Raw genomic sequence first — 19,881 nt, 5'->3', positions numbered from 1 at the left:
GATCAATTTTGGAGCAAACTGGCGAGATCTTTTTTTGTCGGATTTCGCGCGAATTATTTGTCGAAAGAAACATTGTACGGTGAAAGAGATTCTCAGATTGTTGCTATATTCAAGTTATATATTTATTCTACGGTGATCCGTTTCGAAATATTTCCCAGTTTGCTAAAAAATTGTCAACTGTAATCCGCCTTTGTATATGTATTCGTCTCAGTTATCAAGTTTCTAAAGTCGTCTGATGACAAAACGCTATTCACACACACACGCACACAAAACGGAAGATTAAATACGACTGTATTTAATCTTCTTTATGTGACCTAAATTGCGACAATGGAAATGCGCGATTGTTCGTTGTGTACATACTCAATGATTTTTAAAATAACGAGTAGATTTCTGTTCTCTATGAATACGCCTCTGCACAAACGTCATGATATACTTTATGTATGAAGAATTTGAAAGGACAAGAATCAGAGAAATCAAATATCTCGAGTCTTAAATAGATGTATTAGTAAATGCTAAGCGAAAGTCAATATCAAAATTATGATATTAAGATTTCTAGTTCTTCATATCGAATTATGATATCAGAAACTAAGAAATCACATGATTCTTATTATGCAAAATATATCAAAATAAATTAATTTTTTACATACCATTACACATCAAGTTTGATAATATAGATTGTTAAATATACGTAAGATTCTTTTCAGTTCGTAGATTAATTGATAGCAAATCTCTGATTTATTGTCATCAAGATCCACTTTATTAGGAAGTACACATACACAAAAGAGAACGAAGAAAAAATTAAGTTACGTCTGTGCGTGTCTGAATTTATATAAATTTGTATGTCAATTTACAGTATAATAATAGTTGACTTTAAGATACTATGTATTATTTCTTAAAATGTTTTTCGACCTGGAATATTTTATGCATGTTACGTTATATATACATTGCATCCGATCTCAAAACAGCTGATTACATATTTCGCCAGGAAGCGTTACAAAATTTTGTAGATTAATCAAGTTCATCGCTATTTATAAGCCGACTATTTCGGACGTTTTAATTTTAACTTGTTTAGATCACGCCTCTTCTCAGTTGCTATTCTGTTTATACTCATCGAGAAAAGAGCGAGAGAGAGAGAGAGAGAGAGAGCGAAGTCTTATACGTGCAAATCGGAATCGCATTCATCTGGAACGTGTATTATCGGTTACAAAAATCTTATTTTCTAAATTTAAGTCTTATCACGAGTCTTCCCTAAAATCCCACTTGTTCGAAATCACGGAATCAATCAATGATACGTACGCGATTACGATTGATCGATCTTACCGGGCGCGCGAACATAAGAGACATAAATTTAAATCACGCTTTGATTTGCTGCTTTTCATCCCTCCCGCTCGTGGTGCCGTTTTCTAATCTCGCCGAAAGCGAGGATTAAACGGTGACGACCAAGCACAGATAGCGCGGAGCCGTCGCGTCGCGTCTTGTAACCCGTGATATTTCCGAAATAACATAGGCGGTCGCCGATGAGAGAGCGACAGGAAGACCTGACAAGTTCGATCGCGAGTTCTCCCCATCTTTCGACTTCCGGTTTGCTGTCAGTACCGATATACCGATCAATATTTATCACTTCGCAGTTGATGGTGCAGCGGGGCGAACGGCGGGTGCCGGTCCCGACCTTGACATGGAGGGCCACGACATTCAGGAACTGGCGGTGACCGCTAAGGACAGCGTGATCGTTAGAGGCGGATATCCGGCGCCCTACTCCTCACCGAATGGCGGTGAGTACCTTCATGAATGTTTTACAGCGTATATATAACGTGATGTCGTTGCGATGAATGCGAAAGATGACTTTTTCGCGATATCTTGACATCTACAAAATTAGAAGTGTCTTTTAAGAATCATGTTCTTATTTATCTCTGTGTCTCTCTGCATTTGCAAATTTTACACGTAACTGTTGTGTGAAAAACTACTCCGAAATTAATGTACTATTATTAACAACGGATATATACACGTGCTGCAAGTTTTTTTCGTTAAACTTTTAGCTATCTGTTTACGAGTTTTATCAAATCGCATACCTCGTGTTTTAATCTCGAGACGAGATTCTCGTTCAGCTGCGTTTTCGCGCTGGATACGCGCCCAAAATACAAGCCTCGGCTTCAAAACGAGTATTCCGCACGCGTTTTGCGGTAGCACAATTTGGCAAACTCTCTATGCATGCATCATCTCGTTACGTGGTTGTAAATAGCACATTGCGAAGGACGATCGGAGGAAAGAGGTCGGCTCGACGTGCGCGCGCTCAAAAATCGGGAAGCCGTACAGAGAAGCACGCGCCTGTTACGCAATCTGTCGGACACGCACGTTCTATCCGACATTCCATGTAATAAAAAAAAAAAAAAAAATTCGTGCGGGATGAACATCCGCGCTTGAGATAAGGAGGCTGCGTCGCGGCCGCAGATAACCCAGGGACCCCGGGCTACGCAGTACCAAAATGGCGACCAGTCTTATAATTAATCGATTACGACGCGTGTAAATCGCTAGCATCTGAAAAAAAATCTTTTCACCGATTTGATGAGTGAAGATTCTCTCACCGTCGAGGATTGATGCGCTCTAAAATTGCTATTAGCTTGACATTCGATTGCAAAAGTTGCATCGCCATTACTTTGGGAAAGAATCATTCATTAATCGTTGATTAACAAAATAATAATGCAATATAATTCATCGCTGATTATATTCTTGCATTCCGAAATAACGATCTTTCTTTTTTTTTCAAAGACAGATTCTCGATTAGATATATACGATTAGATATTTTTCAAAATGACGATGGAACATATCTCATTTTAATTGACGTTGCATTTTACATCCTGGTAAAGTGAGTTCAAAGCGAATGTTTAAACGCTCATCAATAGTCACAAGTATATGAAATAAAAAGTTGTTCGCGCAAGGCTATTAAGTGCTATTTTGATAATATGCGAGATTACTTCCTTGTAAAGAGGAACGAATTTATATATGCGAGATCAACTCGTTTGACAGGCAAGTTTTTGCATTGTATTATCACGATTAATACAAACGATATTAATTCTTTGCGCGCAAATATTGTTTATAAGACGAGACGGCATATAAAAAATCCCATTATAATCTTATATATATATAATCATTATTTGTATAAGAATACAATATATTTTTCTGATAAATTTTACAAGTTTCAATGTGGACTTTTTGATAGAATAATTTTGGAAATTAATTTCGGCTTTGAACGAAATAAGAGGAAATTTTATTTTATTCAAGTTGTACTTTTGAGAGACGACTCTTTTATCATTACCCCTCAATTGATTAACGGTAATTCATCGATGACGCATTTTCATCAAAGCACGTGACATCCTCGCGTGGTTATTTCCATGATTCGCGATGGGAGGAATAATCACGTACAAAGAAGCGTGTTTACGTGAGATAACAGCCAAAGAAATAGGGAAATATGGGAGCGGCGCTCATTTCTCTCCCTCTTCGCCGTTACATTTTGTCCAGATCCTCTTTTAATTAGAAATAACAGGGTGTCTAGCGGTCCTTGAAATGTTCTCGAATTTTGTTTGTCCTTTAAAAATCCTGGAAATGTACTTGAATTTTTTGTAGATCCTTGATTTTTTTCGTTATTTGTAAATTTATTCAGTTTCTTCAAATTCTCTTTAAGAATGAAACAAAAGTTGTTCGAGCGCTGATCGTTGTTGACCATAGAGATATAAGAATTAAAAGATTCTTAGATTCTTATATCTCTATGTTGTTGACATAAGGCTGCGCTCAGAAAATACAACAGTTGTACAACGTTACTCATATATTATATGATGATATAATATAGGTAAATTTAGTAACGTTATATATATATATATATACATATATATATATGGGTGTGTTCAGAAAACACAATAGTTGAGCAACGTTACTAAATTATATATATACCGGCGTCGCCGGTTTCATTATATACCGGTATCATTATTAAAAATATATGTATAGATTTTATATAGGCTGGGAATACCTAAAAACATTCAGCTAAAAGAGTCAGCTGAAACTATTTATTTAAAAAAAATATTTAAGTCATATGTTACTTCGTATACAATGTACTAGAAGAATATATGTTAGCCTAATATAATCTATACATAAATATAATATCTATAAAAAAAAGTTCTTGGTTAGGTCTTGATCATACTAGAAAATCGTGCAAATGTTCTTGAAATGTCCTTGAAATGTCCTTAAATTTTAATTTCAAATTTTACTAGACACCCTGAAATAATTATCGTAGCTAATGGTATCTTAATCATAAATGCTCCTTTTTTTCTTCGTACCAGTGATAGAGTTGACTCCGCATTTTCATCCGCGCGAGTTCTAATAGCGGTAGAACCGTTTCGAAACCACGAGACTGCTAAATGAGTGCTAAATAAGCACTTATCTTTATGAGAAAAAAAATTACTTTACCTAAGCATATCCTCGGGCCCGAGTTAAACGTCCAAGAACGATACGCGCCATCTCCAATGACCATGGATGAATCCTCGGACGGATTTCTCTTGTCTTGGTGAATCGCGACACGTTTTGACTGCATGACAAATCGAAGGTTGTATCCTCGCGTGTCGTATCGGCGACTTATAATATAACGTTATAAGCTAACTGCCGCGAAGGGGTCAGCCGATAACCCGCAGTAACAAGGAAAGAGCTCGATCGTCGGGTTTCCGATCGGTCGCCGAGAACGTGTAACCCCGTCAATATTTGTCGCCCTAAAATCACACCTATTTAACGATGGACAAAGGGAATCGCTCTGATATTTATTCGAGACGGTTTCGCGAGCAGGGAGCTTTGTTATAGAGAGTAGGTCTATATTCACAAAAAACAGAACATAAAGAAGAAGAAGAAGGGGATCCAAGACTGGCGATTATAACATGGCTTATTTCTTATCTGATACTAAAGAAATGATTAGAGTTTCAAGGTCATCGATGCAATCATATTGATTATCGCGAAAAAATTCTCAATGATGTAATTCTGTCTGAATACATCTATCATTTGTTTGACTTTATACCTTGCCGTTTATGTCATGTTAGGATGACTACAAAGAGAATCATTATGAAATAACTTTTTCATCAGCATAGTTTTATTTATTTATAATCATTTTTTGTTACAATGAACATGTATGTGAAATCTATCTTAAATGTATGATATTTTTTTTTGTTATTTCTTCTTAATGTTCTGATTTTTTTGTCAAGTAATACATTGATTGCATATTTTCTGTTAAAAAATGCGCTTATTAGTTGCATAAAACGCATAAATACATGCACAATACACATAAAAAAGTAACAACATTGTACATTTGAATTTATGAAAATTACGCTCGTTTGTAATCTCCGATATTAAAGATTGATTTTAATGAGCTTGTTATCATCCATGCCGTAATCCAAACATCGAGTTATAGCAAATGAAATAATGTGTTTAACGCGTGATAAAGATTCGAATACTAATATATATCAATACGTACATATATGTTTTATATAATTATTATCTAACAAGGCAGATAAATAAACACCGATAAAAGATATTAGTTTTAACGAGAAAAATAATCACCCCCATTGATTCTCGCTATTGTTTACTTATTTTTTCGTCATTTTGTTATATATTTTATTTTTATATAGATAAATATCAGAACCGATAAAACACGATCTGCTTTATCGTTGACGATAAACCATTTTATCGTCAGATTATAAATACTTCCTACGAATGTAGCTGTAGAATCTGCAGATTAAAGTTTGTTATTGGCTTTTGCCTCTATATTGCAAAACATATTATGTGAGAAAAGATTTTTTAAAGAATGTGACGAACCGGATTATTTGTCAACGGCAATAAACTTTCGCGGATTTGTTTACTAAACATGTGTACCATATAAAAAAAATATCATGAGATAAATTATTTATTCCGAGTTATAAAACTTGAAATAAAAGAATGAACATTAGTTTTTTTTGCGCATCACAGATCTATGGAAACTTAAAGCAGTTATGCTTACAGCTCAAACAAATGTTTATTATTGTTGCTGGTCAAATATTTTTACGACGAATATGAGAAAATGCAGCTTATCGGAAATATATGCGATACAGTTGTTACATCGCTGAAACTATTATTGTAGACAATTTATTTCGATATTGTAATATTAAAAATCATTTTCTCTTTCTCTTTACATAATTTTAAATCTCTTTCCTGTTTTAAATATGTCGACATAATGTGTGATGAGTGTGGAAACATTATATTATAATAATTGAGAAAACAACGTGTAATTTTTTTATAAAATAATTAAATCGGATTTTATATATATATAAAATAAATACTTCTTTAAACTTGTTCAATCATAAATCATAAATTAAAGTAAGAAACAAATACGCAAAAAAAAATACATATAAAATGGTGAAGCGATTATGAAGAAAAAATTATGATAATCTATAATAATTAAACTAATCATATTCATATGGAAATGGATTAAAACGAGCAATTCATAATTAATTACAATATTATTATAATTTTTGATATAAAACGATACACAGTCTTAATTTAGATATATAATAAGTAAACGATACACAGTCATAATTTATATATATAAACGTTTCGAACTATACTAAGTCTTCTTCAGTAAATTTTCAAAAATTCAGTTTCTATGCGTTACAATACAATAGTTCATATTAAAAACAAAGATAAAAGCAGATCGCTGCAGATATGAAATTACTTAATGTTGTGGTGTAGTTTGAGACAAATTAGAAGCCTCTTATAATCATTCTCGTGTATGAACGTTTGACTAAATTTTATTTTAAACATTATCAACCAACGATTGGAGCATTTCTTCAACACGAACATTCTTCGCTGGTCAGCGAAAGACGATCCCTTTGACTATGCCAATGTCGATTTGTTTTAGTTAATTGTTTGTTTTAATGATTACTTTAGTTGACTTGATTTCTAGGCTTCTAATTTTCGCTAGGACACGATATTCGATGTTAGTGTCTTTCCGTTGAAGGATGACGAGTTAATGCTCGTACTATAATAATTAGTTCTAATCATTTAAAAGAATATGTATTATGTACATACATATAAAAATGAGAAAATTAAAAAAATTGTATATTTTCCGCATATTGCTTCAGTAGTTGTTTTATATAAATAATATTGCGATATTATCAATACTATTAGCAAGCCCGAGTAATTGTGAAAATTTAGTGAAAACATTCCTTTAACAATATCGGTTAGGAATCAAAATCGTACAATATTTTACTAATACGTGCGCAAAATATCCTATAAAAATATCGATATTGCTCGCAAAAGCATTATTATCATCATTAATTGATACTAAAATCATATGAATAAAAAAGTCTCAAATATTGATAAAAACATTATACGAAGCATCGATGTAAAAGTATTTTAATGAATACAAATAATTCATAATTATTCTTTATAATCACATTTTATCTGTCAAACAATCGTGCACGTAACTATTCTCGTGTTATTAATATCATAATAATGATTTCTCGCTACTCATACACACACACACACACACACACACACACACACACACACACACACACACTATACTACGAATTGTAACAATTTTCATAAAAATAGCTATGATTCGTTAATGAAAAAAGCTTATCCATTTTTCTGTTGTATAATATTTAATATATCATTACGGTTTCATAATACTTTTTTATTAGAATCCGACTATCTATAATATAATCGATTGATGATGAATTTGCATGCGAGCATAACACGTACTCGACACGTGTGTACTTCTTATTCTAACGAAAGTACTCTAATGTCCTTCGTGCGTCGCTCAAGAAACAAATATGCAAAACACTATATGACACTGCTAAACTCTTCTCAGAGACACATGAAATCATAACTTACGCGTACGGTATATCTCGCAAATTAGCGGCAAACGATTTTTAAACATTTTCTTTTAACAAAAATATTTAGATTGCTCATTATTTTTCGCGACATCTTTATCATTGATTTTTTTTTGATTGATTAACAGATCTGAAGAGAAATCTTTGAAAAGAATATGCAATTTTTTCTTGACACAAAAAAATTAAGAAATTAAATTAATAAAAATATTTGTTATATTAAAAATACTTCTCGAAGATGAATAATGACATATATTCAATATACGCGGTGGTAAAAAAGATACTACCGGAAAGGTTAAGGAGACTTATTGACTTCTTCGAAGAACAGGCATTTGCGAATATTATGCAGTGTTATATTTAACGCTAAACGTTTATTATCCTAGCTGTTATCTTCGTTTAATGGAAAACGCGTCACAATTTATGGTCTTAAACACGTTTTTGTCCCGAGAATATAAGCGCGTGACATCAGTCTGTTTAGGAAAATGCAGGTATAATTCGTAGGACGCACGTGACAAATAGCCTCAAAGAGAAGATCACAGATCATATGACGTCACTAATTATTCACACGATCCGCTGCTAACTGCAGTTTTAATCTGTGCAACCTGAGGCGCAGTTACAGCGCAATATTAAGATAAATATCATCCTCCCTTTCCCGATATCGTGACAAACTCTTATCGCATCTTACATGCATTTTTCGTACGGACAAGTTAACGTGACTCACATCGACACGATTATCACAATTAAAATTTGATACAAAGTAATTTGTAGAAACGTCGATAATTAAATATTAATATTTGAAGGAAAAATATTTGATTTTTTAGAAATTTTCTCACATCTAAATAAATAAAGCTTTTTCAACTTTCGATTTTAATATGTTGTGGTCTTTCAATACGGAAGAGAAAAATTGTCAAAACAAAATTACTTGGGAAAAACACTTGTAAAAGTCACAAAAACTATCAAAGAGACGTTGAAAAATGAGATATTATTATGCCGATAGGTGATACTAACAGGTGTATCGCAAAAAATCGTGAGTACTTACTTCGTCGACCTGATTACAGGAGATGCCATTTATCGAACACTGATTGTCATGTTTTTCTCGCATGATTGTCATTTACATAATCTTACTATAATACCGAGTCATCGTTACATGACACGTTGATATGTCTTGTTAATGTTTTTATAATAATATTTTTGATATTGGCTGTGTGTACAACGATATTTTTTATATACAAAAATGCATATTCTGTTTTAATACAAATTAATTACATACTATATTTCTAAAAGCTTTGGAAACAGTATTCAATTAAAATAGCAGGTGTATTTTTCGGTATCTGCAATATAAAAAAAAAATATTAACGTGCACACGGACACCACGCACATATGCACAATATCAAATATTGATATTAAAATATAAATATTTGAAATTATATTATATACTTTATATTGAAAAATTATCATATCATTTAATAGTTAAATAAAAAATATTAAAATTGCAAATTTTACGTATATTTAATTTAGTCTTGTATTAGCATTTTGAAGAAGTAATTGCAATAACTGTTACTTTTATAACTTGTTATTTTGAATTTTATTGAATGATACTATTGCAACAGTATTAAACAGTATATGCATAGTAGCGGCAAAGAATTATTTTTACAAAATAAAAACCTTTTTAATCCATATATATACCCACACATGTTCAGAGGACATCCCGAAGATATCTTATCGCCTAAAGATATCTTCGGAATATCTTCTGAATTCGTCTTTTGATGCATGGGATGTGCTCTGTATGGGTAAAATACAATTATTATATTTACCAAAAATCTATCAATTATCTCTATAATACATTAGAAATATAAATTTTCTTTCAAATCTTCAAGCTTGTTCACTCTTATTATGTTATTATGTTATTTGCTTATGTGCATTTATGTATTGTTATTCCGCGCGTATTTCCCCAGCGCTCATATAGTAGTATTCTAATAATGTTTATCTGCTTTTCTTATACCATTGACTCCTCTTCTTTATTGTTCTTTTTTTAAGGCATTGACCACAAACATTTTCATAACGTAATAAGAATAACCGTGATTGGTCGGGAGGTTTGTTTACGAGTACAACTAAATTTTTTTCACGTACAATGGCCTTTATTTTCCACACAGTTGCAGTTAGCAAACATCCCCAGCATCGTTTTTATGCACCATTCTGTGTACGTACATATGTTTAACAACGGAGAAGCTCGACGAAGATTAGATTATCAGCGTTGAGTCTTTCTCCCCTTCCCCGCCCTTTTCCCCACTGCGAGCAACATCTTTTACCCCACGAAACGAAAAATTCTGTCCGACACTTAACATAGTGCCTTCGTTGAGATCACACCGTATCCGTCCACCGCACGATTTCGCGTAACACCAGCTTATTCTAGCGACAACGATAGTTTAATGAGCGTAGAATCTGCGTGAGAAAAGTGCATCAATCGTACTGTTTATGACGTTAATAGTGCTATCATATTTATCTGCTGTTTCGAAAGTGATTGCTGCAGCGATAAAAAGCGAAAAAACGTTAACTCGCAATGAAAATATCCGAAGATTTCTTTTTGGATATGCCAATTGCCGATCAGTTCAATTTAGATTTCACGATTGGTAAGTGCTTTTGCATGTGAAAAATGAATTTTTTGATATTTTAGCTTTGTGCACGTCATACATTCCTTTTATTTGGATATTCGTTTTAAATTCAAAATTATTAGTTGATACGGTCTTACATCTTTAAATACTGTCGATGACACGAATAAAATTATATAACTTGAATGGTACAACTTTAAATTCCAACAAATTGGAGAGAAAAAGTGAGAAAGAAAAATACATAAAATACATATATATTATATATATAACATATAAAATATGTAAAAGAGAAAAATTTTAACATTCTCATTTCTTTTAATTAATTCTTAATTAATTCACTAAAACAAATTTCAATTCAATAACAATATATTGGAACAAATTGATAAATTTATTTTAATGGAGGCACTCCTTATTATTATTTACTCTCGTCACAAAATCAAACCGGTTTTTCTGGTAAATCTTAATATATCTGATTGTTTTGGTAATTTTGACATAATCAATACAGTACATTGCCAGATAGAGATTAAAAGTATCTTACTTTCTCTTGTATCGCGTATTCTCTGTTGTATCATATTTTATGATGCTAATATCATTTATAAATAATAATATCGTTTAAATAAAATCTAACACATCTAGTAATCTATTAAGGATTGCTAAATTAAAGAAAAGAAAGTGTTCAAAACAGGATATAGTGTTATATCGAAAAGCAGATATTAATTAAAAACACGTTGTAAATGGATATATACTAAATAAAAAAATTTGAAGTTTCCAATTTTACTTCTTAAATTATATTTTATTGCATAGATTTTATTTACACGATATAAACAAACTTGTTATACAGAATTAAAAAGGAGGGATGATGATTTAATATTACAAATTTTAGAAAAACGTGAAATTAAAACGTATGAAATTTTTCTATTGAAAAGTACCGTTAAATAAAAAAAAATAGAACATCTAATCTTTAAATTTCTCGAAAGGGAGACATTGAGATAAAAATAAATATATTTTTACGTCAAAATACTTGCATTATACGACTCGTACTTGCTCTTTGATTTTCCATTCGTCTTATGGAATTTATGTAAATTTACTTTTCTCCCCGACCATTATTAGCTAAAAAACAAAGAATATTCGACTCAAGTACATACTCAAGTTGTTGTACTGCATATGTACAGCACATACCGTAATAAAAAAGATTAATTTGCGGTATTTTCCTTTATTCATATTTTTCTATTAGCACGTGCTTCGTATTCATGTATATTACATCAAGTGCGCGCTTCCGTATTTCTCCCATTTTTTTATGTTGAATTCGAATATAATTATAACCGCATTTGTTTATGCAAGGCGAGATCAGACAAGAAAATAATTGCATTTTATCTATTATAAGAAAATATAGTTATAATTACAAACACAGTTTCCTATCAATGTTTATATAGACTTGTCAAAAACGCCAGTAATTGTAAAATATTACTGTCTTATCATGTTTTGAAATTCTTCCATTGGAAAGATTTCATTTATTTAACTAACTTATCTTATCTTTTCTCTCTCTACATAAGATAAACATTTAAAAGTTTTATTGCATGAATACTATATTGATCATTTAATACTTGCTAACTATTACGAAATTTACTATTATAAATATGATTACATTAAGCGATATATATTATTTGAGTGACATATTATTTCTCGAGTTGGTATTACATTTTCAAATAAATCGTGTTTACACCAAAATTGTGCGCGAATAAAAATAATGTTTATATTATTGAAGAAAACAGCTTTTTTTCTAACAATGAGTGCATAACTCTCGCGGAAGAAACGTAACACTGCATAAGCATTTCCTCCCCAATAAAAAGTCACAATAACTGTAGAAATTGAAATAATTCCTTATCTAATAAATACGATCATTAAAAAAAATAGACGAGTATTGGTGAAGTGTCACTATCATCGATTATATCATCGTAAAATATTTTCATACACTTATGCTAGTATCGTGCAATTATCCCGATTGAAAGAGAGTGAGTACATACACGCTGTGCGTACGATATACAAGATCTAAAAATACAGAAGGCAATACACCAGACATCTAAAGATATCGCGGCTACTATTACGTTGTACGTCGATATTTTTGTTTTCGAGAGAGCGGCGGATCCGCGTGTTATCGCGGTCGTCGCACGCCACCTCTGCAGATTTCGAACAATGGCAAAGGGGTGCATCGCCGGTGACACAAGTGCACGGCGCTATGCATACAAATAGGCGCGGAGCACGCGAAAACGCGGAGGCATGAATCATTTTTATTGCTGCCTCATTGTTGTCCGTCAGCGGGAATAAGAGCATTTTGCGTTGGCCTTTATCTCTCGCCGGGGAAACTGACTCACACACTTCGGCTCTCCGGCTTCTCCAGTAGCTTTATTACGCATCGCGCGCATTCTCCCGTCTCCATACGCGAGTGCTCTGTTTGCGCGAAAAGCGCGAGCAATCTCAGCACTCTTTGTCATCGCAGATAACGGAACAGCCGTGCCGATGACAGAAAAAATAGCGGTTTGTGGCGCGACTCGTTTAATTATTCACGTGCGAGAAACATTGGAAGAAGTCGCGATCGTTGAACGGATACACGATGATTCGCACCAGAAGGAAAATATTTATTTTTTTTCTCCGTGTATGACACACAATTTTAAATTCTTCGAAAAGGATGAATTTCTCAAAAGTATAATATTTGCTTTCAAATCTAAATTCTTAACTCAACATATAATTTCCTGAGGACTTTTTGTTGTTATAAAAAATTGCTATTACTTGTTCAAAAAATTGAAATGTCAAAAATTAAATTGTTTAAATATATAAAGAATCTCTTGGCAAATAATATATATCTATATTATTTTCGCTCGTTTCAAATTTATTGTTTCAGTGCTTATAATTAACTGCTTATAAAGAATTTGTAATTGTGTTTAAACAATTGTTATATATGTTAAAAACTTTAAATTTTATTAAAAGAAAAGTAATTTTTGTTTCTAAACAAATTTCTTACATCTCTTTCTTTTCGTTTATGAGAAAAAATAGAAATAAAGAATAGTCCAATTTTTGAAGATTGATTTTCTATCCTTTTAGAGTAAATTTGCAGCAAATAGGAACAGTATTATTTATCGAGACACTCTATATTTCTTTACAGTTTCGTAATTTTTTGAATTTTCGAGAGATTTTTCTTCATAAATAAGAATAATTTTTAGCATTATATTTCGTATTGAATGCAATATTTATAACGTATGAATGAGATAAATGTGTGTACGCGAGGGAGCAATATATTTTCGGCAACGCAAAATATCCTACATTTTATATTTTTAGCTTGTTCGTCGCTTACGTAGGTTCTTGCCTAAAAATGTACTAAAAAAAAGAACGATTCAATTTGCGCGCATCCAATCTCTCAGACGTCAGTCTCACTAACAATAAGATACTGTGATGTAATGTCATCTCTTGGAGCAACCTGGCTCCAAAGAACAGCATAAAAAGATATGCTTTTGTTTTATCGAGACAAGGTCAAAGAATCTTTCGATTTGCATGCATAATAAATTATTCTTTATCGCATAACACAAATATTAAAATTACTAGTCATATGTATATTAGAATGATTATTAACACATATCATTCCTACATTATTGATGAAACTATTTTTATGTTTTAATTATAAATTTCTTTCCCGATTATCTTCACTTTTATTATCTTAAATTTTTGTTCCGAAAACTGACACGCATATTACACTTGGCGAGACCGTTGAAATATTAATTACGTGTATAGATATTGTTTTAGAGTTTAATGAAAAATCCATAGATAGATTTATGCGATGCGCACGATCGCGCGAACGCATCCGCGACCTATCCCCCACCATCTCGCAAGTCCGCGGCAAAGCACGGCGGCAAAACGTGCGTACGTTTACAGCTGTTTGCCAGTCGTCACCGGACCGCCGCCGTGATGTCTGGCGAAGGTCATTAACGCAGTCACACACAATTAGCATCGTCGTCGTCGTCGTCGCGCTCGATGTGTTCTCGTTCGTTGTTGCTTTAAATGTCTCTTGATTTTTCGGTATCGCGTTTAGAGAGTTGTCGCTTTTATTTCGAAAAAGTCGAGACGATGTTTATTCTCGTCATCTCGCGTAACAAACGCCTTACGAAAGAACCTCTCTGACAAGTTGAAGAGAAAGGGAGAAAGGAGAGGAGAGTCCGCGAAAGACGGAAATAGTCATCCTCGCGAGAGAAAATCGATATCGCGAGTAGCCGGTGAGAAAGTAAACACACATCGCCAGTATCGCGATAGTGATCGAGAGAGCGCCGATCTATCGAGATCGAAGGCGCGATCGACGATCGATCGGGAACGAATCGGTTGAATAAAAACGAGTGCTCACGATGGGCCTGGCAGGTACGTTCCTTTTATTCTCTTTGTCGCATGCGCATCACATTATAAACGTTTTATTCGCGTTGTTATCTGTGAGTGGAAGATTATAAGGGGATAAGTATCATTTTCCAATTGCGACAATGTTGGGATTCTTTACGAACTCCATTACGTGTATTATCGTTTCCCTCATTTCAATAACTGGCTTTTTACAACGATCACGATTTTCTATATTTCTGCATTTTATTTTCTGACGTGATATATGCTTCATGATGAAATAAGACGAACAATTTAAATTGAAAAAATATTTGTGAAGATTTAAATTTGGAGAAATCTTTTTCTTGTTATGTGAATATTTTCTTGTCATAAAAAATGTTAATTTGAATGTACATATAGTCTTTTTATAATTTTCCATTTTGCTATCATTATCGGAGTCAATGAGTCACATCATTATTATATACAATAAGATATTATTTTAATAATAAGAAAATAACAAGTTTTATAAAAATAATAAATTACAAATTATTATCGAAAGTCATGTATTTGTAATTTAAACTAGGAACTGATTGACTGAGAACTCCTAGTTATATAACTAAAGATTTGACTAGAGTGGTAATATTTAAATCTGTTTGTATATATTAAACAAATATTCTATTATTTAAACGGGCTAAGTGATAGAGCAAGTGAGTTAATTGTTAGAATAGCGACTGTCGTGAGTAAGCGCATAAAGATTCAATAGATTTATTGATATTATTGATACTATATTGAAAACGTTTATATCGAATTGTCACAACTATAACAACTGTTATCACACTTTTCAATCTTATTGTTTATATAATATACTATTTAATTTTTGACACTTCTATGATTACTTTATTTTTGTTTCGCGGAATGAATCAACAATTGTGTGATACGAAATGATATTCAAAACACTTGATCACAGAATACAAAAATTAGTTTGATTAGATTCCGAATAGTACAACTTAAAAATTTGCGAAATAATTAATTCAGTATTTAATTTTTTAATTTATAATTAAATTTCAAGATTAGATATTTAATTTTCTTCGGACATATATACACTTCAACATTTTTTTCAATCTTGTAAGAAATAAATTAGACATTATTGACGTAATATTGCTCTTCAATTCCAGTAGTTTTATTCGATGAAAAACATGAAAATATCGCTTTTTGATACGTGTATAACACGCTTGAAAATTTTCCGGCGTGTCAATTAACAGTGTCAAACGATCGTCCTGAAGGAAGCTTCGCGCGCGTGACGCCCGCTGGCTTGCGTTCGATCTAATTGTGCCATGACCTAAACGTGACTTGCGTTTTCGCGTGACATTTCGCATCCATGTGTGGCTGCGGACTGCGCGTTATAAGGTCCAGTTGCATCGACAGTCTCTGGATTAATTAAGCTTAGTAACACTGTCTCTTTTTAGAATACAGCGTTCTCTGTTCTATCGGCAAAGAAAAATAATTTTATTTTCTGATTAGTAGAAGGCAAACAGTTTAAGATTATCAGTTTTGGCATTTATATTATCGTAGATCTTCGTAATCAGAAAAATAAGATAAGTATAGATAACGAAAGTTAAAATAAATCAAACTAGAATCTATACATATACGAATACAAGTACTTGAAGATTAGCGGATAATGTAAAAAAGTTCTTAAAAATCATTCTTATGTAAAATTGTTTTATGTAAATGTGATACTTTTTTTTTTAAATACTCTTTAAATATACATACATTGAGCATATATAAATATTATTTTGCATATAAATTTGTATTTGTGTGATTTCAAATTCATCTTTATAAATATTTAATTTATATTGATAATAAAATTTAAATTTTTTAATTTTATTTCTGAATTTGTGAGTATTTATATATAGAGATTTTTATTCTAAAAAAATTAGTTTTTTGAACTTGCGTCCTTCTATTTCTCAAATATAATTTTATTTTGAGAGACGTTGCAATCGTATATCTAAGCGGTATATTCAGAGACGTTGTTCATTTTTTTTATTCATACTTTTTACACCTTATGTTTACCACTTTAAAAAGCTGAAATATATAAACTGTGTAATATTTTAAAATGCGAAAAGTGTAAAAGAAACGCAGCTAAAGCTGTCAAATCTTGCAGCACTCTCTTGGATGGAAAACGACGCAATTAAAAATCTCCGCGATGCGGGAGAGAAAAGCCTCCTTATCATTCCAGTTGACATATCACCGTATTATCGTCAGAAACGTCACACACACACACACACACTCATACAACTAGCATGTAAAGGCAACGGCGTATCTGCGTATCTTTGGCACCCTCTGCTCTTTTATATTTTTAGCCTTAAGAACATTGAGGGGACAGCATTCAAAATTCTCTTTCAAAGAACGAATGGAAAATTTCTTCGTTGAAAAAATATTAAAAAGATACAGAAACTTAATTTTATTTGGAAAAAAACTGTTCCGGTTGAGAAATGAAATTTGCGTCGAAATATAAAAAGAAGCAGCTCGAAAAGGAGGAATTTTAAATAAGCCAGACACACTAGTGCGTACTTGTTTCACTTAAGGCTCCTGGTACCTTGCCGACCATGTCGGAATCGTGACGTCAGAGGCGAGAAAACACACGCTAAAAATGTTTAGATGCCATTTCTAAATAAAAACATATTTGCATAAAATAACACTTAAGATCTCTTTAATACACTTCTAAAAAACGCCGAAAACTATCCTTTTCCCTTTATAATCAATCAACACCTGTAAAATGTAATATTACAAGGCCCAGTCCGTCTGGTCTTTGCACATGCGCAGTTATTCCGCATGTCAAAGTCTGATAGCTCGATCATTTTACGATTGTTGATTGACTGTCAAAAGAAAAGAATAATTTTCGGCGTTTTTTAGAAGTGTGTACTAAAGAGATCTTACGTGTTATTTTATGCAAATATGTTTTTATTTAGAAATGGCATCTAAAACATCTCAACGTGTTATTTCTCGCTTCTGACGTCACGATTCCAATATGGCCGCGGTGAGCACTCAGGAGCCTTAAATTAAATATATTTAAAGCATTAATTTTTGCTGGCTTAGTTTAACCGAACGTGTGGCACTGCATGTGCATTCTACATATTGCGAGTGGCGCTACGAAGCGCTACGTCGGGTCGTGACACATGTATGTATGCATGTATGTGATTGGCATGCCAATATAGCATGTAAATGATAGCGAAAATTCTCTTTGTAAGGAACAGAGGAGAAGGGTGGGGACAATTCGATCAAAGTACTCGATTAACGCTGCTGTTGAAGAAAGTATCTAAAACTGACGTTTCGTAATCCAGTTGTATTTACGATTAATATCGAATGTTTAATATGTTTTTAATATTGATTTTCAATATATTATTTTTTTGTAGTAGAATGTCCTTGTACAAAAATTAAGATTCTATTAAAATCTTAGAAATTAATATGAAGAGTTAAGATAAGAATTTCGTTGCTTGCGAGAGCTCGTGTTTGAAGCTTTTTGGAAATTTCTGATGTCTCAAGGTCGGATATATTAACGAAAATGTCCGATGATAAATCTGTATCCGTACAAAGATTACGGAAGATAACGAGTTAAAGTTATCACGGGTAAAAACGCGATGTCCGATAAGCAAGTCCCGTACTTTCCGTTTCGTGCAAGAGAGACCGATACGTTTAATCTTTGTTATGGACCATCTGTATTGTCGGTTTTGATAATGCTTATTTATCCCAACTTGCATAACAGATAATCAGCTAATAGTATAGCTTCTTGGTTACGCTTACTTTATTTTTGAACGTATAATCATTATATAAATCATTATATAAATCATTAAATAGGATGACATTTGAAGATGCGTCGTGAATAGGTTTTGAATAGAAGACTGAAAATAAATTTCCGATGACGAACGCACATCGATAATTTTTGTAAGAACAAGGACTATCTTGAATCGTGTCATTCATTCGATAATGATATATTGCATGTCTCATGCAATCATAAAATTCTTAACTTTGATATAGCTGTAAATCTAGCTGCTATTATAATAAAAGATACTGCAGCGGTTCATATCTTTGTAATTCGAAATTATCATAAAAATTCCCTGGAACCCGAAATGATTCATACAGTTTAGCAAGATTATATATATTAATCAAACACACAGTCCATACGGAGTTTTAATGATTAATCGACATTTATGTGATTTCGGAAATTTTAATCATCTCTACAAACAGGAAACGTCGCTCGATAACGTTTCGACGAACGTTCTGTTTCTTGTTTGGCTACTGCGAACTGATTCAATGCCAGTCAACAGGAAGACGGGCGTTTTAAAATTGACCCCAGAATAATTACGTCTTCTTTTTCTTTTATTTTTTTTTTTTTTTCCTTTTGAATATGTTCTCCCTTGTCGCTGTTTGACTATGCTAATATCGCGCTAACAGCCTAGGCAAACGCAATACATCTATCTATGCGCGTCGCTGAAAACTCACAAAAGTAAAAAGCCTCGACGACGGCTTTAAACCACGCCGCTGCTTTTTAAGCATTACTCCGTCGGCGAAGCATGCATAAATAATTAATAACCTGCAAATTGATTCGCGGTGTCACTATGACAAGCGTGTAGCGCGAGCACACAACGACTTATATGAAGCACCATACGGAGAGGTAAAGAGAAATAGAGAAACGGCTTCCTTCTCCTTCTATAACGTGTATATAAACTGGAATCCATTAGTTTACTTGGTCGAGAGAGGAAGAGAAAGAGAGAAAGAGATAGAGAATATTACGTAATATAATAAGACATGCACGCGACGCGGCTACCGCGTGTCGCAATCGTACGTCGCTGCACATTAACTTTGTAGAGATCAATTGGACACCTGAAGCAAGAGAGAGGCGGTCCTCCACTCCGGATAGCCATATTCCGTAATATTCCATGTGGCATTACAAAATATATTTCTCGCGAGAATAATTTTGGCTGAATTCATTAGTTGTAGAATTATCATAGAACATGTTTATC

General features: G+C 32.8%; 1 protein-coding gene and 1 long non-coding RNA gene across 9 annotated transcripts in view; one reads left to right on the top strand and one right to left on the bottom strand.

Moving 5' to 3' along the window:
- Positions 1 to 19,881, top strand: part of Hnf4 (Hepatocyte nuclear factor 4) — a 36,353-nt gene that overhangs the window by 2,716 nt on the left and 13,756 nt on the right. For 6 of the 8 annotated variants that reach the window (XM_083039655.1, XM_083039656.1, XM_083039652.1 and 3 more), the window contains exon 2: positions 1,629 to 1,772. In XM_083039655.1, the coding sequence (XP_082895781.1) occupies positions 1,676 to 1,772 (97 nt within the window). In that variant the 5' untranslated portion in view covers positions 1,629 to 1,675. Of the gene's footprint in view, positions 1 to 1,628; positions 1,773 to 10,277; positions 10,299 to 10,355; positions 10,532 to 14,433; positions 14,912 to 19,881 lie in introns of those variants that run through there. The other 2 variants (XM_083039658.1, XM_083039662.1) reach the window with 2 other exon arrangements.
- Positions 909 to 2,353, bottom strand: LOC145936969 (uncharacterized). The gene is made up of 2 exons (XR_014425456.1): positions 2,070 to 2,353; positions 909 to 1,864 (listed from the first exon to the last, which is right to left on the bottom strand). It is a non-coding gene; the product is annotated as an uncharacterized LOC145936969 (long non-coding RNA).

The sequence above is a fragment of the Prenolepis imparis genome, unplaced genomic scaffold, assembly GCF_030444845.1.
Source record: "Prenolepis imparis isolate NDT839.2.m4 unplaced genomic scaffold, iyPreImpa1.0 SCAF_6, whole genome shotgun sequence".
Lineage (NCBI taxonomy): Eukaryota > Metazoa > Arthropoda > Insecta > Hymenoptera > Formicidae > Prenolepis > Prenolepis imparis.
The sequence above is the reverse complement of the archived record's forward strand: the minus strand, read 5'-3'. Positions and strand labels throughout refer to the sequence as shown.